This window comes from Typopeltis vanoorti, chromosome 9, assembly GCF_054136105.1.
Source record: "Typopeltis vanoorti isolate ZY-2024b chromosome 9, IOZ_Tvanoo_1.0, whole genome shotgun sequence".
NCBI lineage: Eukaryota > Metazoa > Arthropoda > Arachnida > Uropygi > Thelyphonidae > Typopeltis > Typopeltis vanoorti.
The window spans coordinates 86,890,275-86,914,638 of NC_143557.1; the positions used below are offsets into that span (position 1 = coordinate 86,890,275).

Consider the following 24,364-nt stretch of genomic DNA (forward strand, 5'->3'; position numbering starts at 1 on the left):
GCCAATAGGCTTCATTTCGGCGATGTAAACATTATTTAAATTAAGGGGATATTAAATCCAGCATCGTTTTATAACTGAATAAGAAACTCAAAGATCGGAATCAAAGGGAGTTTCATGCCGAATATAGTAACTATAAACGTATCAACGCCTACTAGCGTAAGCTAAAGCATGCAGTCCAAGTACGTAGTACAAACTAGGGAAACTCATAGCAAAGATAGAGAAAGTTCTGATCACTATTCTTAGTATTTTCCATAATGTAAAACCCATCTCCTAGGAGATGGGTGATGTTATACATTATGGTGGGAGGTCACTACCCAGACCGGTTTCGATCTTTATTGAGATCTCATCAGTGAGTAACTAGCCCAAAATAATAGTAAGGGTATAGCGAAAAGAACTTATATACTCTGCTATATGGTTTTAAAACAACGTGGGATTTAATATCCCCTTAATTTAAATAATGTTTACATCGCCGAAATGAAGCCTATTGGCTCTTTATTTATTTTAAATAATTTATGGGCGCACCTTTTTTGACAACTCTGATAGCAGAATATAAGTTCTTTTTGCTATACCCAGTATTATTTTGGTCTAGCTACTCACTGATGAGATCTCAATAAAGATCGAAACCGGTCTGGGTAGTGACCTCCCACCATAATCTATAACATTATACATCTCCTAGGAGATTGGTTTTACATTATTGAAAATACTAAGAATAGCGATCAGAACTTTCTCCACCTTTGCTACGAGTTGCCCTAGTTTGTACTATGTATTTTAGCTTATACGCTAGTAGTCACCAATACTTTTATAGTTACTATATTCGGCATGAAACTCTTTGATTCCGATCTTTGAGTTTCTTATTCGGTTTTAAAACAATGTGGGATTTAATATCCTCATTTAAATAACAAAATGACTATTTATTATTCTTCTCTGTAATAGTAATCATATTTGTTCAAACAAACAAAAAAAAAGCAATGAATTTGCAGCACTGTCAATATTTAAATCTACTTTAAATTTAGCTTTCTACTCAAAACTGAACTTCTCTGTTTCAAATTTTCCAAAAGCTGCAATAAATTATTAGCAGCAAACACAGTCTCTTTACCAACCTTGCATTGGACAGTCATATGCATAAATATATCTACAGTCTAACTACAGTAATCACCATTAAAACAAAATTACTCACTATAACAAACTAATGAAAAAGGTACCACCATAAACACAATGCCATGTTATATGCTAAAGCAGGGATTCTCAACCTATGGCACGCGTGCCACTGGTAGTATGTGAGCCACTGCCGGGTAGTACGAAAACAGAGTATAAAATAAAAGGGTAAATTAACATTTTTTTTTTTACTCGCAACACGAGTTAAAAATTAAAAAATGTATGCACAAATATTTAACAGTTCTACTTAAAATATTTCATGCAACTAAATGAAAAAACAATTAGATTTTACATTATCATTAAAAACTTTTGTATAATAATATATAAAAATAATACGGAAGCTCAATTTGAATTTAATAAAGTATTAATCAAATGACAATGACAGAAAGTAACTCAAATATATTTGATCAGACAACAATGGGAAACAGTTTGTCCATTGTCATTTGTTTAGCCGCGAGTCGCAATTACAGTTAAGAAAGTAGTGGTGTTAGATTATTATCTTTGAATGCGAGATTTTATTTGTGAAATTGTCATATTTATATGTAGTTTGTGCTAAAGGATAGAAACCGGAACATGAATAAGTGGTTAACAAGTGGGTCTCCAAAAAAAGATCGAAGGGAGAAATGAGCGTAAGTGGGGGAAACAATTCTTCTCTGTCAGAAGACACTACTTCCCGACGGAGGACATCATTGTACAAGAATGCAACAAAACGCCCCGTACAGCACAACATAAATATAATCTTAGTTATTTATCATATGGTTTCATATATATATATATATTGGAGAAGAAACTGCACCTGTTCCCCTGTGCGTGATTTGTTATGAAACGCTATCAAAACATTCGATGAGACCTTCCCTTCTTAAACGTCATTTTGAAACCAAGCATGCTGACTTAAAACACAAACTTTTGGAATATTTCTAGAGAAAACTGTCCGATTTGTCAGCAAGGAAAAAACAAATATCCTCGTTTTCAGGATTTAACACAAAGGCGCTGGGGGCATCGTATGAAGTCAGTTTAAGAATAGCTAAGGCAGGGAAACCTCACACGATCAGAGAGCCATTAATATTATCAGCAGCTACAGATATGGTTAGAATAATTTTGAGGGAAAAAGGCAGCAAAACAACTTTAAACAATTCCATTATCCAATGACACCGTATCACGAAGATTTTCAGATTTGTCTTCAAATGTTAAGGAGCAGTTAATAGAAAAAGTTCAGGCGGCTAGTAAATATTTTTCCATACAATTGGATGAAACTACTGACATTACCAGCATGGCCCATCTTCTTACGTATACAAGATTTATAGATGGGAAAACAGTGAAGGAAGAGTTCTTGTTTTGTGAACCACTTTGTGAACTAACATCCTTACTTCTACAAGTCAATGTCCTCCGCATCATTCCCATTATCCGCTGTGTTGTCTTCACTATTTTAGTAACATGTCCCCGAAATTTTAGGTCCTTGTCTACAATCACTCCCAGATCTCTCATTTCCTCTACCTCTTCCAAGATATTCGCACCGATTGTGTACTTTACATCCCATCTCTGCTTCCCAAATTTCAAAACCTTACACTTTGAGACATTGAATTGACATCCCCACTTATTTACCCATTCAGACAGTGTATTCAAGTCCTCTTGCAAAGCTACAGCATCCACACTACACCTGATAGCTCTGCCCAACTTTGCATCATCTGCAAACAACTGCACATCACCATTCAGACCTCTCCAGATGCGGAGAATATAGTTGAGATATTTAATGAGCAATTTCTAAAGGTATTTCATTCTTGCGAATGTGACATCATGCAGAACTTGAAAGTAGTGGGAGAAGAGGAGGAGGAACTGTGAGTAAGTGAACAGGAATATGAGGAAATGAATAGACTTGATGTGAATAAGGCTGTGGGACTTGATGCTATTTCACCACGTGTCTTGAGGGAATGTACCAGAGAGTTAACGGCTTTTGTATATCTTTTCAACATGAGTCTCTCACTGGGTCAAGTTCCAAAAGAGTGGAAAGAGGGTAAAATTGTTCCAATTCGTAAGGGAGGTGATAAGAGTAAGGTTTTGAATTATAGACCAGTCTGTGTGTCTGGAGTTGTGGTCAAGGTATTAGAGAAGTTAGTTAGGAATAAAGTTCAGAATTGGGTTGACAACAGAAAAATACTCTTTTGGTAGCATGGATTTACTAAAGGAAAATCATGCTTTAGCAACCTGCTTACTTTTTATAATAAAGTGACAAATGCGTTGGATAAGGGTATTGCATATACAGTGGTATATTTAGATTTTGCAAAGGCGTTTGATAAATTGCCACATGACAAGCTGGTAATTAAATTGGAACAGATGGGACTGAACAGTAGATTGGTTCACTGGATTGGAGATTGGTTGTCTGATAGGTATCAGCGAGTTGTCTATGGAGGAGCGATATCCCAGAAGAGGAAAGTTACTAGTGGTGTACCTCAAGGGTCTGTTTTGGGTCCATTGCTGTTTAATTTGTATGTAAATGATATCTGGAGAGGTCTGAATGGTGATGTGCAGTTGTTTGCAGATGATGCAAAGTTGGGCAGAGCTATCAGGAGTAGTGTGGATGCTGTAGCTTTGCAAGAGGACTTGAATACACTGTCTGAATGGGTAAATAAGTGGGGATGTCAATTCAATGTCTCAAAGTGCAAGGTTTTGAAATTTGGGAAGCAGAGATGGGATGTAAAGTACACAATTGGTGCGAATATCTTGGAAGAGGTAGAGGAAATGAGAGATCTGGGAGTGATTGTAGACAAGGACCTAAAATTTCGGGGACATGTTACTAAAATAGTGAAGACAACACAGCGGATAATGGGAATGATGTGGAGGACATTGACTTGTAGAAGTAAGGATGTTATGGTTCCTTTGTATAAGGCTTTGATCAGGCCACATATGGATTACTGTGCACAGATCTGGTCACCTGGTTTTCAAAAAGATGAAATTGCGTTGGAAAAAGTTCAGAGGCGATTGACTAAGGTGGTTTCTGGTCTCTGGAATGTAGAGTATGAAGACAGATTGACAAAACGCAATTTGCAGAAATTGGTGGATAGAAGGAGGAGGGGGGGGATATGATTCAGACATATAAGCTGTTGAGTGGTTATTACCAGATTAACGTCGGGGAGGTTTTGCACAGAATGGGTGAGGATAGCAGGAGAACAAGAGGTCATTCCTGGGAGCTGTATAAGGAGGGTGTGAGCAAGTGAGTGAGGAGCAGGTTTTTTTGCATGGAGAGTGGTGAGCGATTGGAATGCTTTGCCCGAGAGTGTGGTGTGTGTGCAGAGACAGTGAATATATTTAAGGCACAGTATGATAAACTGTATGTATAACAGTGGACCTCCCACGATGAGTCTTTGACTCCATGGAGGTTTTTATAGTAATAATAATAATAATAAAATGAAATATTTTCAAAATTAGACCAATTTATGAAAATGAATGATATAGAATGGAATAAATATGTTGGTATTTGTTCTGATGGAGCACGTGCAATGGTTGAGAAACACAGTGGCGTTGTTGCAAAAATTAAAGAAGTAGCCCCACAAGCAAAATTTGTACATTGTAGCATTCATCGGAAGGCTTTAGCAGCAAGAAAGATGCCTGTTGTTCTGAAGACAGTTTTGAATGAAAGTGCGAGAATTGTTAACTTCATTAAGTCCAGAGCTATGATTTCACGACTATTTTCCATTTTGTGCAATGAAATGAAATGGGTGCTGAACGTGATTCTCTTTTACTTCACACCGAAGTTAGGTGGCTATCAATGGGAAATGTATTGAGCTGCCTATTTGAACTTTGTTCAGAATTGCAGATTTTTCTCTCTGACAAATCCTCAGACTTGAAGAATTATTTCACTGATGAACTGTGGCTTGCCAGGTTGGCTTAATTGCAGATTTATTTTGCCACCTCAACCAGCTGAACACAAGCTTGCAGGGTGTGCGTACTTCCTTATTCTTGGTACAGGATAAAACTGTGGCTCTTAGGAAAAAACTTGGCTTCATCATTAAAGAAATCGATACTGGAAACTCGTGTTCCTTTCCATCGTTGGATGCTTTCTTACCAGAGAATGAAATTCTTCTTCATAGTGAACTGGCAGTGAATATATTTTTAATTTCACTTGAGGAGCTACTTCTTTAATTTTTGCAACAACGCCACAGTGTTTCCCAATCATTGCACATGCTCCATTAGAAGCATCTTGGGAGTCTAATCACAGATTTCAAGGAATACTTCCCCTGAAATCCTGGCTTCAGAATTTTGGATTAGACAGCCGTTTTCTATTGATGACACCTTACTAGAAACGTTAACTCCTTCCAAGAAAGATAAACTGATCAAGCTCTCCTGTGATGGAAATCTGAGGCAAACGATCAAGAGGATGGATTTAACAGACTTCTGGTTGGCAAGAAGAAATAAATATCCAATGATCTCAGAAAAAGGTGTAAAATTTCTGGTGTTTGCAACTACTTACCTTTGTGAATGTGGGTTTTCTTCTCTCATTTATATCAAAAACAAGTACAGGAATAAGTTGAATGTTGAACCCAATTTAAGACTCACATTAAGTCAATTGAAAGTAGATATTAAGAAGCTGTGTTTAGCTAAACAAGCACAACCTTCACACTGAAACAAGAATGTGAGTTCTGTAATTAAAAATATGTTACCTTTATGGCTTGTACTGATTGCAAGTTTATTTGAGAACTAGAGTACCATTATCAGGAATATGTGTTTGTCAAAATTTGTTTATGTATTCACTCATTATTATTTTAATTTTTAAAAATTACATTTAAAGAACAATCCATTGAATAGATTCAAAGAGCATCTGTTTCTCCAATAAATATCTGAATAAAATAATAAATAACTTAATAAATCACTAGTGTTGTAGATAAATGCTTATTTTTCCCCTGAGACCAACAAATCACACTTCTCAAGAATCAATTTGCTTACTGGTACATCTAATATCCTGAATTAAATATAGTGGTACGCCACTGGAAAAGATTGAGAACTCCTGTGCTAAAGGAAATTTAATAATATAAAATTTTATTTTATACTAAAAGAGTAATTAAAACATACCTCGTTGTATAATTTTTAGGTAGCAATGATAAAATATTTAGAGCCAAACTTGATTGAGCTGAGAACATCCAGTAAGAGAATGGTGTTCATAATGAAGCATATATAAAATCAGTAAACAAGGAAAATGATGAATCAAATAAAATGATAACCTTAATCAGTGAAAGGATGATATGGTACAGCCTTATACATGACCACAGTCTATGATACCATATCATATCTCCTTCTGATATGCTTTCACTGATTAAGGTTATAATTTCAGCTAATCTCTTTAATAAATAATGCCAATGTTGATTGAACAGATTTTTGGTCTTCCCATGAACCAGAACATTAGTGGCCGACTTGAACTTTTCCTTGCCGAAATGGAAAACTAATTTTTACCACCATTCCTTTCTCTTGGCATTTCATACTTTGGCAGATACTTAAATGATGATCTATGTATTAACAACAGTAATGCTATACAAAAACTGTTTCTTTAAACACCTTTAGCCATAGACTAAATTCTCTATGGAATATGAAAAAAATAAATCTAGAAACTTTCTAAATTTGACTCTGACCAGATCTGACCATTATATTAGCACTTAGATATACCATAAATCTACCAAAGTTTTGTTTAATGGAACATTACTGAATAATCACAAAACAAGTATGCAATATCCTTATACAGAACACCTAAATTCCACCAATAAAAAGAAACACAAACAAAAATACTACTAAAAGAAACCTAAAAAAAAATACTAATGAAAATATCATGGCATTCAATACAAGCTAAACACACCCCTGAAATCAATGAAGTTATTATTGATTTTCAAGATAATGAAACCATCATAATATGTTACTCTGAATCTCTAGGGATAAAAACCAATCAGGATGCTATAAAACACACTATTTAATTTCACCCTCTTGGCAATTAGACAAAATAAATTATTCCCTATTAATTTCAAAGCATCCAAACTCCTCTTAATACATAATCTTAAACCATGTAGTAGCTTATAGTCAGTTTTGTGCTGTTTATCATCTGACAATGATTCTTAAGAAACAGCTAGCATTACTATCACATTGCTGGTCCTGTATATATTTCACTAGTTTGTTTCTTTTTGGTCTTAAAAATTTTAATTTTCAAAATCTATAGTCCATTTGATTTATCATTTTCCTTGTTTACTGCTTTTAATTATGTTTTATTATCAACACCATTCTCTTATTGCATGTTCTCAGCCCAGTCAAGTTTGACTCCACATATTTTATCATCCCTATCTTCTAAAAATACACAACCAGACAGGTCATTTAATTACTCTTTTAGTATAAATTAAAATTTTATATTAGTCATTTAACTTAACCTCTGGGTTGTAGATATGGAGCAGCTCCATTACCTAATAAGCTTTGCTATTGTTTTTTTGCTACTATTATTGTAGTTTCTATCAGTTCACTATCGCAACAGTTGACTGTATATGCTTTGGGATAAAGAATTTTACATTTTTGTTGTTTATTCAAAAAATGGAGGATTGGTTTGAACTTTCATTACATGAAAAAAAACAGTAGTAAATTTCTGTAATAAAACGAATAATAAATCCTTGCATCAGGACCTAACTCAACTTTTTAATGAAAGGAAGTTTATAGTTCCAATCAAGAAATTGTGTGCATAAGAAGAGTTTACATGCAGATAAATCATTTACTCAAAATAGTAGGTCAAATATTGGAGCAAAACAAGTGTCCATAGCAAAGGACAGAAGACGGATACGAAAAGCAAGATAGAGTTGGACTAACAAAGTGGAATAACACTTAAATCCTAAATAAATAAGAAAACAATATAAAAGAAAATGCATTCCGATGCACAAAATCCATTTCAATGAACATTAATTTTGTTGAATTTTCAATGGCATTCTGTAAAACTTGATACCTTTAAAAATTATATATTTTATAATTTATATTAATTAGAATCAATTTTATAATTTCTTATAATTTATAATAATATATATTATTAAAAAAGAATAAAAATTTGGAATACATACTTTACAAGTAATATAGTTAACATAATTTTGTCCAAACACTATAGATGTTCATATTCTTTAAAATTTCAATAACCATTCCATAAAAATAAGGTGCTAATAAATTTTATTTATTTGATATCAAACAAAAAAAAAAAAGATTAAATTAATCAATTCACAATAGTGGGAAGATTTATAATTCATTGAGTTGTAAAGCACAGTTCATTGAATTTTCAACAAACCCTTTGAAAAAATGCATAAAACATATGTCAATAAGATATCAAAACTAACTTACCACAACATATTCATCTACTCCAACAGTATAGTTTTTTACCAATTTTGTAATAGAGTGTGCTCGAGAGGGTGTATTGTGTCGTGAACATTTTGTTGGTAATGCTCCAACAGTTGCCAAATTAAGATACAGAGAACACGTATCAGTTGGAGATGGATGAAGGTTTTCGACAGCTAATCGGAAAACCTACACAAAAGTTCAAATAATGAGAAAAATTAAAGATATGAAACTTCAAAAGGTTTAAACATACATATACAATTTGAATACTAAATGAGTAAATATATATTAAATAACTTATTAACACTTACATCACTAATTCTGCAGTTAGATAAATTGATTTTACATATATCTGAGAAAGTTTTTCAGAACCAATCAAATCAGGTGTTCGATAGCACAGGAAAACCTTGCTTAATACAAATTCAATATGCACGATAATCAGTTAGTGCAACTGAGTGAAATGATACCATTTCCCACTTTAAGTGAGTGATTAATCAGTTAACGCAATTTTTTTACATTATGCGTTTTTGTCACCAGTCTGCAGTGAGCAGAAAAGCTAGAATTCACTAAGAGACATAAAAGTGGTACTAGTAATATAATGATGGTGCAAAACCTGGGATATAGAGAGAGTCTACACTTTGGACTATATTAAATAAGAGCAAAGAATACAAAGAACAAGGAAAAGTTGCTACTGCTTCGTTAAGCATTCAGATCATCCAAAATAGAAGCCATTTAATGATCGAGATGAAGCATCTTGTCACTCTGGATTGAGGATTGTAACCAAAAAAGAATACCTCTTAGTACATTATTATTATTTTTGGGCTACTCCAGTTAGTCCTTAGACTCATCGAGGGAGGCCCTAAACATCATGTTCACACAACTATACGACATTTTCACAGTATCTATCATAACTTGCCTTTAACTGGCTCACTGTCATAGCACCCACAACAGATTCTGGCAGCTTATTCCACTCATTTAACACTCTAAAAGTAAAGAACCCAGCTCTAACACCACTGCTAACCACAGTCTTGTCCAGCTTCCATAGGTGTCCCCTAGTTCTCCCACCACCAGTCCTGATCTCAAAAATATCCTCTGAATTAATCTTATAGAATCCTTTTAGCAATTTGAATGTCTCAATCATATCTCCCCTTTTCTGCCTATCAACCAGCTTCTGCAACCCACAAATCTTCAACCTGTTCTCATATGGTTCATTCCATAGACCTGCTATCATCTAAGTCACTCGCCTCTGGATCCTCTCCACATCAAGAAGGAACCGAGGTGACCAAATCTGGGCACAGTAGTCGAGATGAGGTCTTATCAGGGCTCGGTACAGAGGTACAATAACTTGCTTGTCTTTGCTCATCAAGGTATTTTTCAACAACCAAGTGAGTTGATGAGCTGATTTAGCTACTTTCGTAATGTGCCCCCTAAACTTCATCTCCCTATCCACCAACACTCCCAAGTCCCTGGCCTCATCAACCTCTTGGAGTACAGTTCCACCCATGTGGTATACTGCTGCTAATCTTTTCACCCCAAAATGCATAACCTTACATTTGGTTTGACATCCATTCTCCTTAGCCCAGAACTCCAATCTATCTAAGTCATCCTGCAAGATTTTGACATCTTCTGCATTCACTATCGCCTTCCCCAACTTTGCATCATCAGCGAACAAATGAACTGTTCCACTTAGATCCTTCCCTATATCGTTAATGAACAGATTAAACAACAGTGGTCCAAGAACAGAACCCTGCAGCACCCCACTAGTCACAGGCCATCTTTTGGACTCCACTCCTGAATAAACCACTCTTTAATATCTCTCCATCAACCACCCACCTATCCATCTCACCAACCCTATATCCATTCCCATATGTTATAGTTTACGGATTAGAATTCTATGTGGTATCCTGTCAAACACCGTTGCCAGATCCAGCAGTATCACTGTAAACCCATTTCCCTTATCCAGTTCAGCCGTCACCTTGTTATAAAACTTGAGCAAGTTACTCAGGCATGATCTACCCTTTACAAAGCCATGCTATCCCCTGTACAGTATCTCATTTTCATCAATCCATTACTGTCTTTTTCTCTTGACTACTTTCTCCAAGACCTTGACAACAACTCCTGATATGCTGATCGCTCGGTAATTTGCAACCATAGTCTTGGATCCTCCTTTATGCAGTGAAACAATTTTCCCCTCTTTCCACGCCATCAGGACTAAACCAGACCCGAGACTCAGATTAAACAACATGGTCAAGGGCACTGATAATTCCTTAGCTGCTTCATGCAAGACCCGTGCCGGTATACCATCCAATCCCACAGATGTATTCACATTAAGGTTCTGTAATAGACTAGTCACCTCCACTTCATTCATCACAATTCCCATATAAACTAATGGCTCCTTCATTTTTTCAATGTCTCCACCTGGATGATATACTTTTGCAAAGTGCGTGCTCAGTAACTCCACTGTATCGACTGGTTCAGTGACCTCCTTACCATCGTCATTCCTTAAAATCATTTTGCCATGTACAGTTTTTTCCTTGCTTGCAGCATATTGAAAGAACTGTTTGGGATTCTCTTTTGCTTGCATAGCTAGTTTCCTTTCATAATCGGCTTTTGCTGTTTTTACCACACTCGTTACCCTTCTGGCCTGCACTTTAAACTGTTCATGTGCCTGCAGGTCACCCCTTTCTTTAAATTCCCTCCACAGTTGTTTCTTTTTTTGCAGCTCAAGCTTAACGATGTTATTCATCCATTTAACCCTACTTGTTTTACTATTCGCACCCTAGGTATACAATCAGCCATAACCTCCTGTAAATGCTCCTTGACCACTTCCCATGCTCTATCGACTTCCAGCCCTTGCAGTTGTACATGCAATGGCTCTGATCCAAGCAATCTCCTAAGCTTGTCATACTTGCAGCATGGTAATTCCACATATACCCTGTCTTAATCAAAAATTCCACACCTTTAGCCACCTCCCAGATCAAGCCCTTATGATCACTCTCACCAATAGGTGGCAACATGGTCATATTCATTACAGTCAAATTCTCAGATGTTATTTCCAGGTCAAGCACTCTCACACCCCTAGTATTTTCAATTACATGCTGTCTCAGATAGTTATCCCTTAATAATTGAATAAAATCCTTTTCCTTCCTCACAGGTGTCCTCTCCTCCTTCCAATCAATGTTACCATAGTTGAAATCCCCCATAATAATTACCCTCCTTCCACTCATTTCATCAATTTGTTTATGCATACTATCTCCACCATCTATTCCATCACCTGGTCTATAGCAGCACCCAACTGTATATTTTATTCCCAGTCTCAATCTCACACCAAATAGCCTCAAATGAGTTCCTTTCACTATTCTGCAATACAACTTCAATTCTCCTTGGTTGCAGTTCATCAGCTATCATTAATAACACCCCTCCCCCCATTTTATTCTCTCTGTCCCTCCTAAACACACTATAACCTACACATTCTATCCCACTAACTATATCATCTTTCGTCAGCCATGTTTCACTAATGCCAATAACCTGTGGCCAGGAAGAGCCAATCAAGGCCAAAAATTCTTCCTTCTTGTTCCTAATGCTCCTGGCATTAGTATACATGAAATGCAGTGATCCCTTTGTTCCACCCCTATCTTGATGCGTTATTCTAAATGTCACATTCCCATTTTTTGTCCTTAGTGCTGGCTCAGGTACATTATATACATTTTTACACTCAACTGTCTCACTGATGTCTGCATATCCACTTCCCCCCCCATCCTTGGTAGTTCTAGTTTCCCTGGTTCTGCACATCCATTTTCACTTCATTCAGCAACACTTTTTCCAATCTTCGCACACCAAGCCCATTCAAATGCAGGCCATCCATCTTGTATAAGTCCTTTCGTCCATCAAACTCATTCCACACGTCCACAAATTCCACACCACACAATTTGCATAACCTGTGCATAATGTCATTTGCGATTATGGCCCTCCTTCTAAACTCCTCTCTGTCATACCGCGGCAACAGACTCACCATTCTAACTCTGTCACTCTTTTCTTTCGCTACCTTTAATAATACTTTCAAGTCCTCTCTCATAAAAAATTTACCACCTTTCAATTCATTCATACCCGCCACAATTATTAATTCTTTCATCCTCTATTTTTGCACTCCAATACTCTCACTTACATCCTTAAATTTCGCACCCGGTACATTCAGGCAAAAGCTGTCAATATTTTTATCTCATTAAAAGTGACCAAATTTCATGAGGAATGTGAAAGCTTTACTGCAAATTAAGGATGATTTGACCCTTTTAAAAATAGAGTTCATAACATAAGAATAACTGGGGAATCTGCTAGTGCAGATAAAGTTTCTGCAGCCAAGTTTCCTGAAGAATTGCTAAGGATAATTCAGGAGCAAATATTCAACATCAACAAAACTGGTCCCTTTTAGAAGCATATGCCAACAAAAACTTTCCTAGCTAAAACTGAAGTATCTCAAACAGAATACAAAGTATCTAAAGATCATCTTATGCTTTTATTAAGAGGCAATGCCGAAGGCAACTTTAAACTCAAGCCCATGTTAGTTTATCATGCACAAAATCCAAGATTTAACATCACTGAAGAAATCAGCACAACTGGAAAAGAACTTGGATTTGATGAACTGGATAATGAAGATGTAAGAAACTTACTCGATTCCCATTCAGAACAGTTTAAGCGAGAATGATCTTCAACTAAAAGAACAGCATGCATATGAAGAAGAAGTTAAGGAGTGCGAACAAGAAGAGAATGTTATGACTAAGAAGCTAACTGCAAAAGGAACTTGAGGTAGTTTTCAATCACATAGAACATGCTAAGGAAATTTTGTTTGATGCTGATCCTGATATGGAACGAAGCTTCGAAGTACACCGAAATCTTGATAAGGCGATTGGCAGCTATCACAAATTGCATGACAAGATGAAAAATTTGAGCATGATTCAAACATCTTTACTTAATTTTTTGTAAAAAAGTAGCTCAATCAAATGTTTAGACATTAAATAAAAATTTAAACAATTGATTTTTATTAACTTTTATGATTTTATCCTCTAACATAGCTTATACTATATATATATATATATTCCCCCCCCCCAATTTACACTAACTGACGGATGAATTATAATTATTCCTATTGTTTATTGTATTCGCTTAACACAATTTCATTTAGCACGCATTAATCGACGGATTAATGAATTGTGTTGTGATGTTTAGCTGTATTATTTTTAATTTGGGTAAAAATAATGCTTTTTTGAAGCACAGTGTTGTTACAAAGAAAACAGTAGCTCAGAAATATGATTTATCTTTTTTTTTCTTTTTTTTTTCTTTAAGTTAATCAAAAATTCTAGTGCATAGCTTATTTGTGATGTTGAATTTTTTGCATGCAATTGCAAATGTCAGTGAACCTTTCACATACTGCCACAGCATGCAAGTGGTCCTTAGAAATTTCAAAGGAACATTAACCTAAATCTTGGTCTTCCTCAGGGTGTGTTTAATGCCATGTTAGCATTGCTAATAATGCTTTGCTAATCTTTCCTCTCATTTTTGTTTAAGTGACCATACCACATGAGATTAGCTATGTTCACACATTCCTGAATGCCAACAATGTCAAATTCCTTTCCTAATACCTTCATTTTCAATATGATTCTGCTATTGATATGAAAGCAAAATTTCATTTTACTCAAGAAAGGCTGTGCACAAATTATTTTCTTGTTTTAGAAGAAAAACAGGTGCTGTCTGACCACAGATGAGAGAAAACCTCAGTTGGCTTGGTGCCAAGAAGAGTCAATTCATGTTGAAAGGGATAAAGAAATAAGACGATGTATGAATTGGTCACCAACACGAGAAATCATGTGCTTTATATGTAAAATTTTCCAACTGTCAACTATAATATTCATAAAAGAGAAGTTAATTTTCTGACGTGTAATAATAAACAACTCATCCCATAATACGGAGTGATTACCCTATTATCGGAATGGATTCTCCTTCTGACGTGCAGAAGTGTATCACATCTGTGGGTGTACAGTATCAGCTAAGTAATTATATTTTAATGGATATTACTGAGAACAGAAGAAACTGTACTTTAAAAGTTTGAAGTTAACTGCTTTTGGTGTGTATTCTCATCAAATCCTATGATCTTGAAGAGACTTAAAGAACACAAGAAATTTTGTGTTCTTTAAGTCTGATAAGTTAATGGGCCCTTTTTTCTTTAGGAGAAAAGTTTTTTTATGCAAATTTGTATATAGCATTTGCGAAACATTTTATACACACTGTTAAAGCAATATTTATACTAATATTGTTTGTAAATAGATTGTTTTTGAATTTTCTTTGTTTATCATCATAATAATATCCCAGATCCAAATCTGCGATATTAACTAAAAAGTTAACGAACCACTCGGGTACAAAGTACTCTGGTATATGACAATGAGACAGACCTACAAATGACACAGTCAATAGGATTAGAACCTGTGTTGGGGAATATGTAGGATATCTGATATTTAGCAATATCAGATTATTTTACACAAAATAATTTCTTTATATATTTCCGATTATTGTTTGCATTTTTATTTTTCATATAATTTTGTGTGCTTAACATATAGTTCCTGCCAATACTTTGTTCTGTTGTTAATGTAAACATTTCCCTGCATTTGTATGGTACCTATCATACACAAATGTTGTTATCAGCGTATGGTTTACAGCCACTTTTTTTGTTTCATGGAAATGGAATAAAATGTAAATCTGTTTTTCCCTCTTTAAATTCACTATAGAAAACTTTGTCCAATAATAAATGATGTCTCTAGTCCTTAGGGGTTTGGCTATAGCAAGCATCTACTGTATCAAGTTTTAATGTCACTCTCCTTTATAATATGATTCATATTGGTGATGAATAACAGTAGAGGCCGATGTATCCTTGTCTTACACTTGATTTTACATTAAACCATTTTGCTGTATAGGATATATATACATACTGCTTGGAAAGAAGTGAGACACCAAGGTGCATCATGCCATGTAACGAGTTATTTATAGCCAGTAAAAATTGGAGGAATATGATGCTCCAAAGGCAGTGCAACTGTGTCTGGGTGAAATGGCTGTGAGAATGGAACTGATGGAGTTTGAAAGAGGCATTGTGATAGGGTGCCTTGTTGCAGGCTTATCTGTTCAGCAAATTGTTGACAAATTGGGCCATCCCAGATCAACAATCAGTGATACCATACTGAGATGGAAGCATAGGGAGTCAACTACAAGTGCTACCCACCATACTCACCGAATGTGACTGTAGGGTGCTCTGAAGGATAATATGTAAAAACCATCATTTGTCAACTAACATATTAAATGCAGAGTTTTAGGCATCGACTGGAACTCACTCAAATCTGCACAAAAATTCAGAACTGAGGCTCACAACTTGAATTTCCATGGTAGAACTGCAATATGCAAGACCCACATTACCTGAACTAACATGCAGCATCATCTTCAGTGGTGCAAAGAGAGTGTCCAGTGGGACATGGAAGCTGGGAAAGCTGTGTTATGGAGTGCTGAATCAAGCTACACCCTCTCCCGAGCAGATGGATGGGCATGGCAGATGTCTGTTGGTCTCTTTTACCAACAGACATCTGCCTACAACTATGAAATTCAGAAGTGGCAGTGTTTTTCATGGCTGTGCCAATGCACTGTCATAAGGCTGCTGCTGCTGTAACTGCATGGCTTGTGAACATCACCATACTTGACTGGCCTCCACAGAGCCCTGATCACAGACATAATGAACATCTGTTCATCCAGTTCATGGACTGAACTGGAACGTTGGACGAGGTCAGGAGATGTCTGTCTGACAACAGTCAAGATCACATTATATAGCTTCAAAAAGAATGGTCCAAAATTCCCATTGATTGATATCGAATGCTTGTGGAAAGAATACCCGTAGAATTGCTGCATTCGTTGCAGCAAAAGGTCTCCACATCTTATTAAGGAAGGTGCTATGGCAGTTTGTTCCTCACATTATTGTATCTGTTGACTTCTTTCCAAGCAGTGTACACTGCTCTGTATAATGTCTCACACCATATAACTATAGTGTTCCGAACACTTATTCTCTCTGTACATTTTAAGCCTTTAATAGCTCTACAAAAATTAAAATAGAATTCCCATGATTTGTCTTGAAATAAAACCCTGGTTATGAGAACCTCTATTCAGTCCAGCTGGTTCTTACTCATGTTTCTCTTCCACAACTTTTCTTAGTCTTATCTCATGGATGCTTGCAAAATTCTTCTCTCTCAAGCAGTATTTCTTCTTTTAAAATACTTAATTACTCCAAAACCACAGATGGATCATTTAGAATCAATTTGGAGGGGCCATTTAGTTCATTTTTATGATCCTGGAAATTTAAATTTCTGTACAGGAATAATGCAGAGAAAAAAGTTTCTTCTACTACTTTATAAACAACATAACTAAGTTGAGCTAATTCCGTCACCTTTTCCAGTAGAAATAACGAATAGATCCAGCGTCCTTAAGACAGATGAAACTTTCTGATGTTAAATTATACAAGATGTACTTTAGTATTACCTATTTTGCATTATTATTATTATATTAAACAATGTCTTCCGCTAAGTAGTACTTTTTTATAATACCTTCAAAGTTACTTCTGATAGTCTTATTTCCTCTAAGAAGTCCAAAGTATGATCCTATGCCTTCTAGTGAGTTCACATAGATGTTTCAAATATGTATGAAACTGCTCCAAAAATTTATTATCCATTGTATTGTAAAAATAATCATAATTTATAATTATGAATCTTTTTAAAATTATTTCTCTGTTAGTATATTATTAGTTTTGGTTTCATGAAGCGTATATCAGCACTTGCGATGTACCCGTTATTGATATTATTATTATTATTGTCAAAATGAAATTTAAACCATTTGAAATTGATATACTTACTAGATTCTGATAACTGTGTTACTTTCAATCCTGTTATTGTAATTTAAAATTATAAAGTGTTGTGTTTTGAAAAGACATTCTTGTTACACTAACAGAGACAATGTGTCAGCCATTATACATAACTTCTCACTTGCCTACAAAGAGTGTGCATATTCGCCGAGGAGTTTGATGCGTAATTGACAACTGATAGAGAGAGCATTCGGTATCAGGATAATGGAGAAAAACAAGGGAGAGCTAATGGAAGTTTAAGAACACAGACAGGAGAAATTTTGTTCTTAGGAACAAAATTTGTAGGTTTCACATGACAGTCGGAAGAAGATTTCAAAAAGGAATTGTAGAACTCTAAGTCTTTAAACTGGAGAAGTTGAGACTTAACAAGTATTTAATAAATAAAAGAAGGTTGATGTTCTAACTGAATGTTCGAGGAAACTTTGATTAGAAAGTTTCATCTGTCTTAAGGATGCTGGATCTATTTGTTATTTCTACTGGAAAAGGTGATGGAATTAGCTCAATTTAGATATGTTGTTTATAAAGTAGTAGAAGAAACTTTTTTTTCTCTGGTACAAAAATTAGTAAATTGTATGTCAAATTGAACTGCAAGAGGTAAGAGTATTTATACTTCAGTGAGACAGGAGGAATAATATTGTATACTATATAAGGGTGATAAGAAGGGATCCCATGGAAAAGAAGAAGGAAATGTTGATATTTTCAGAAAAGGCCCTAACAAAGAAATTGACTATGAACATTTTGTTATTGTGAAAACAAGGTGTTTGGTAGATGTGATTAAGTATATGTTAAACATCCAGTAATAGAATGAGTCAGAGAATGGATGATTTTAATATTTTTGGATAAGAAAATCTCTAAAGCGTAGATTTATTTTAGAAGGCCTTAGATCCAGTAGTTTGTAGTTATTTATGTAATTTTATTTTAATGTATACATTGTTTTAGTTTTATTAAAAGTGTAAATTTTTTGTATCCGCCTAGAGTCAGTGATTTTCTGGATTCTAAAAGATACAGTTAAAAGTCATTGCACCAATCAGAATTGAACCCTTGTGTAAATAATAATGAGCCTTCACAGTGCAGTCAATATAGACAAAGCCCTCTGGTCAGAAAGAGCTGGGTTCGATTCCCGTCAGTGGCGTGAGGAACCTTTATCTGGTCTCTTTCGACTAAAGGTGAGTTAGCCAGTCTCATACAGAGGTGGGGGGGGTCACCCAGAAACTTGAGTTTTTTTTTTGTCCCCCAGAACAGGCAAACCAGCCCCGTGAACACACGGATTACAGTCATGAATACGTCCCAGCCATATGCCAGTTTCCACGCCTGGATAATGGGAAGGGGAAGCAATGGTGAACTACCCTGTAAAAATCTCACCAGGAATACTTTATGGGCAATGCCTACAAAGTCACCTATGGTTGGAAACGACTAAAAGGAAAAATCAGATCAGATCAGTAAATAGACAATCTCTAAACAGTATAATCAGCTATTTCATCCTTACACTCAGTAACTTTCATATATTAAAATCTCGCATTAATAATACTTTGTTTTCCCTAATCCTATTAAGTACACTAGCTCATCGTCCCTCCATCCACCATCAAATGCATCCATGATTATTAAGCACCATACCACACTGTCTTAAACTCTTTTTGTCCAAAGGAATTCAATGTATCACTAATTTTGGATGTGTATGGAATATTGAGTGCTCAGAATCAATAGGGGTAGAGATGAGATTTTTGTCACATATTTTAAGAGAATGTGATATGCTTTGAAATTCAAATATCGAATGCATGCTGATTTTATAGAAGCAATAATATGCACATTTTTATAAACTAAGTTTAATGCTAAACAGCCAATAATTCATTTCATATATCACGAAGAACCAACAAATTTGGAATAATACTGATGACAGTAAGTTACACTAATAGCCCAAGTTGTGTGTGTGTGTGTGTGTAATTACGATATCGTTTCCAGTTGCTGCTACCATTATATGATGAAACATTAGAATTCAAAATTGTATTATGAATCAATCAAGGCTTACCAAACTCTGGAAGAGACAAGATTAATGGAAAAGTCTTTAGTGATTCTGGAAATTTCTTATCCTGGTCCAAAGGAATTCAATGTATCACTAATTCTGGATGTGTATGGAATATTGAGTGCTCAGAATCAATAGGGGATAAAGATGAGATTTTTGTCATATATTTTAAGAGAATGTGATATGCTTTAAAATTCAAATCGAATGCATGCTGATTTTATAGAAGAAATAATATGCACATTTTTTATTCAATTTTAAGATTACTTCTACACAATAGTTTAGTTTAATACCAATATATTTTGTGACTACCTACCTAATGGTGATGAAATGTTGACTTATCAGACCAAAGGAAACTAATCAAAATATGACAAGTGACAGAAGCAAACATGATCAACTCCAAGATGGAGCTGTCTTTAATGCAAGATAAATGCCAGATTTAGAAGCTGTAACTGTAATCCTTCAGATTACAGTTACAGTTTCAGCCCTTCAGGTGCATTAACTCAATACTTTTAAGGTGTATCCTAGGTTTCTTTAACAAATGGAGATTCTTGTCATGCACATATGCAATATGTCACAATTTTGCATTATCATGGTTGTCATTATGTTGTTCAGCTCTTAAGACTTTTTTCCTTTTTTGGCTTGATGATTGGATTCTTCACACACACACACTTGCAAAGAAACAATGAATATTTTAACAGCAAATGAATGAAGATAATATACAAAAGTATATTATCTTCAATGCTATACCAACACTGATGATACTTCATGATATATGAAGTGAAATAACAATATATATTATATATTCAGCTTATTTAATCATAATTACTATTACCTGTTTCTTTACTAAAGAACATAAGTGGCTACAAGGAGACAGAGGGTTACATGTGGGGTCCCACAGGGACCAGTACTAGGACCTATATTGTTTAACCTTTATATCAATGACATTGCCAGTGGATTGCAAGGGGATATTCAGTTGTTTGCGGATGATGTGAAGCTGGGAAGGATTATTAGTAATAGTGCAGATGTGGTAGCCCTGCAAGAGGATTTGAATAAGCTAGATAGATGGGCAAATGAATGGGGGTATCGATTTAATGCAGCAAAATCTAAGGTCTTGAGGTTTGGGACACATCAATGGGACGCTGCATATTCTAATGGAGGAGATATACTGGAGGAAGTAGGGGAGACAAGAGATCTAGGGTTGATGATTGATAGAAACCTGAAATTCAAGACACATATTGCAAAGGTGGTGAAGGTAACACAGAGGATTGCTGCAATTATGAGAAGGACACTGACCTGCAGAGATAAAAGGGTTATCATTCCGTTGTATAAGTCTATGATCAGACCATACTTAGACTACTGTTCTCAGATTTGGTCCCCAGGATTTGAAGGGGATAAATTAACTGAGGAAAGGGTACAAAGACAGATGACAAAGATGGTTTCAAGACTGTACAATTTTGGTTATGAGGATCGGCTGAGGGAATGTGGACTGCAGAGTTTGGTGGATAGAAGGAGAGGTGATATGATTGAGACTTTTAAACTGTTGAGAGGTGGTTACAAAATTGACACTGGGGAGTTCTTTCTCTTGGTTGAACAGCAGGAAGGAGTGATGACAAGAGGCCATCCCTGGAAGTTACAAAAGGAAACTGTGAGCAAGAGGGTGAGGAGTGGTTTCTTTGCATGGAGGGTGGTTGAGCTGTGGAATGCATTGCCTGATGGAGTGGTGAGAGCGAGAATGGTCAATGAGTTTAAGGAGTGGTATGATAGACTTTGTGTTTCTTAGGGGGGGGGGACCTCCCTCAATGAGTCTTGACAGACTTTATGTTCTTAGGAACGACCTCCCACGATGAGTCTTTTGACTCCGTGGAGGCCTGAATAATAACTTGCAGGAGAGGAAAGTTGTACTACATTATGGATCTGATACTTAAAAGATGATTAACGTCTACATATACTTGGAGAATTCCAGAATTCCAATGGATAAATAAAGCATTCATATTAAATCACTGTAATGCAAGAAATACTTCAACATCTTTTCCAGCTAGGTCTGTAGAACTGGAAAAGGAAAGCCAGTTAGCATGGGTGGACACTCAAGTCATTATGGAAGATATCCTACTATCTGAGATGCAAATGAGTTGTAAAGAAAATGAAGCTTCACAAATGGAAAGCTGAAAAGTTAAGCGATTTACAGAATATGGAGAACAGCAAACAACAAATATGATGATCAGGAACAAAAAATTTTTGGCCAGAAGGGTTCTTTAACATGGAATGTCCGAGCACAAACTATTAATGTAAAAAGCACTGATGATACCTTATGGAGAAAGGAATTGTATAGTTGGACAGTGTTGTGGCAGCTGCTAAATGGGGTTATGTTTTACTTTAATTGACCAAATCACCTAATGTGATGAAGTCAATATGGAAGACTTTTTTTTTAAGTTTATTTTATTTACTATTAACCCAATGTTATGATTGAAACATGGTTAATAAAGTTGTACTGCTGAAGTTTACCATAAATGCACATTTTAAACAACAATAGTTTCATATGTTCAAAACAGAAACTAATTCATATTTACATGCATACACATGCACTTTGCAATTTTTACATGCAATTAGCTATATATTTTGTCAGTTGAATACCTAGAATACCTGATATGATAAACTTAAAATACAATAACAAATTAATTAATTCATTATATATATACACACAATATACATAACATCCAAATTCAAAGACTGTTGGAAATGAACACACACACAACACCTTTTTAATACAAGATATTTCAACAGCTTTTATGACAACATTCAACTTACTTCTTCGGAAACTCTTGGCTCCAGTTTAGCTTTTACATCGCTATATGCAAGTTTAGACAAATGTTTTGGTTGTCCAATTATTAAAACTGGATGTTGCTGAGGATCGGAAGAAGTTAAACTACTATTGAACTGTAGTGTTACATGAGCCATTCTGGAAAAAAGAAAGATAAATAAATTTCATGTACAACAATAATACAGTATATGTGCAAAACATGTTTACGTTCTCAAAACGATTTTAGACAAGTATTGTTAAATAGCAAAAACAAAAACAAAATAAATAAATAAGTAAAATAAAATAAAAATTAAATCTTATCAAGTAGCTACATAACACTGATTATGTAGCTGCAATAATGAATTCCAGACTAATAAACATATTATTATTATTACGGGCAACTCCAAGGAGTTGACAGACTCATTAGGAGGCCCTAACATCATGTCAAGACCTATTCGTCTTTCACACAGTATCTATCATACCTTGCCTTAAACTTGTTCATGGTCATAGCACCCACAACAGACTCTGGCAGCTTATTCCACTCATTTACCACTCTCCAAGTAAAGAACCTAGCTCTAACACCCCTGTTAACCACATTTTTGCCCAGCTTCCATGTATGGCCCCTAGTCCTCCAACCACCAGCCCTATTCTCAAAAATATCTTCTGGATTAATCTTATAGAAACCCTTCAGTAATTTGAATGTCCCAATCATATCACCCCTTTTCCACCTATCAACCAATTTTTGCAACCCACAAATCTTCAATCTGTTCTCATAAGGTTCATTCCACAGACCTGCCACTATCTTGGTCACTCGTCTATGGATCCTCTCCACCTCCGCCCAATCAAGAAGAAACCCTGGCGCCCATATCTGGGCACAGTAGTCCAGATGGGATCTTATCAGGGCTCGATATAGAGGAACAATAACTTGTTTGTCTCTGCTCGTTAAAGTATTTTTCAGTAACCAAGTGATTTGATGAGCTGTTTTAGCCACTTTTGCAATGTGTCCCCTAAACTTCAACTCCCTATCCACCAACACTCCCAAATCCCTGGCCTCAATCTCCTGGAGCACAGTTCCACCAATGTGATATACTGCTGCTAATCTTTTCACTTCAAAATGCATAACCTTACACTTTGCCACATTAAATTGACATCCATTTTCCTTAGCCCAGTCTTCCAAACTATCCAAATCATCCTGCAAAATTTTGACATCCTGTGCACTCACAATTGCTCTACCCAACTTTGCATCATCAGCAAACAAGAGAACACTTCCTCTCAGATCCTTTCCTATATCGTTAACGAACAAATTGAAAAGTAGTGGTCCAAGAACAAACCTTGCGGCACATCACTAGTCACAAGCCGTCTTTTGGACTCCACTCTTGAATAAACCACTCTCTGGTATCTCTCTATCAACCACCCTCCTATCCATCTCACCAACCCTATATCTATCCCCATCTGCTCCAGTTCACTGATTAGAGTTCCATGTGGTATCCTATCAAAGGCCTTGGCAAGATCCAGTAGAATACCACATGGAACTCTAATCAGTAAACTGGAGCAGATGGGGATGGATATAGGGTTGGTGAGATGGATAGAAGGGTGGTTGATGGAGAGATACCAGAGAGTGGTTTATTCAAGAATGGAGTCCAAAAGACGGCTTGTGACTAGTGATGTGCCGCAAGGTTTGTTCTTGGACCACTACTTTTCAATTTGTTCATTAACGATATAGGAAAGGATCTGAGAGGAAGTGTTCACTTGTTTGCTGATGATGCAAAGTTGGGTACAGCAATTGTGAGTGCACAGGATGTCAAAATTTTGCAGGATGATAAACGTGAGCAAATTACTGAGGCATGATCTACCCTTCATAAAACCATGCTGTCTCCCATACAGTATCCCATTTTCATCTATCCAATCCTGTATTCTTCTCTTGACTAGTTTCTCCAAGACCTTGACAATGATACGTGATATGCTAATCGGTCATTAACTTACAACAGCAGTCTTGGAACCTCCTTTATGCAGTGGAACTATTTTCCCCTCTTTCCACCCCCTCAAGACTAACCCAGACCCCAAACTCAGGTTAAACAGAATGGTCAAGGGTACTGACAATTCTTTAGCCACTTCA

The 24,364-nt window shown here is 35.8% G+C and overlaps 1 protein-coding gene across 6 annotated transcripts in view; it reads right to left on the minus strand.

Annotated features, from left to right (window-relative positions):
- The window catches only part of grsm (probable aminopeptidase NPEPL1 granny smith protein), a 223,847-nt gene that overhangs the window by 168,588 nt on the left and 30,895 nt on the right, over positions 1–24,364 (minus strand). For all 6 annotated transcript variants that reach the window (XM_090398544.1, XM_090398548.1, XM_090398547.1 and 3 more), the window contains exons 2-3: positions 22,257–22,407; positions 8,497–8,679 (exon numbers count right to left, since the gene is read on the minus strand). In XM_090398544.1, the coding sequence (XP_090254670.1) occupies positions 8,497–8,679; positions 22,257–22,406 (333 nt within the window). In that variant the 5' untranslated portion in view covers position 22,407. The remainder of the gene's footprint in view (positions 1–8,496; positions 8,680–22,256; positions 22,408–24,364) is intronic.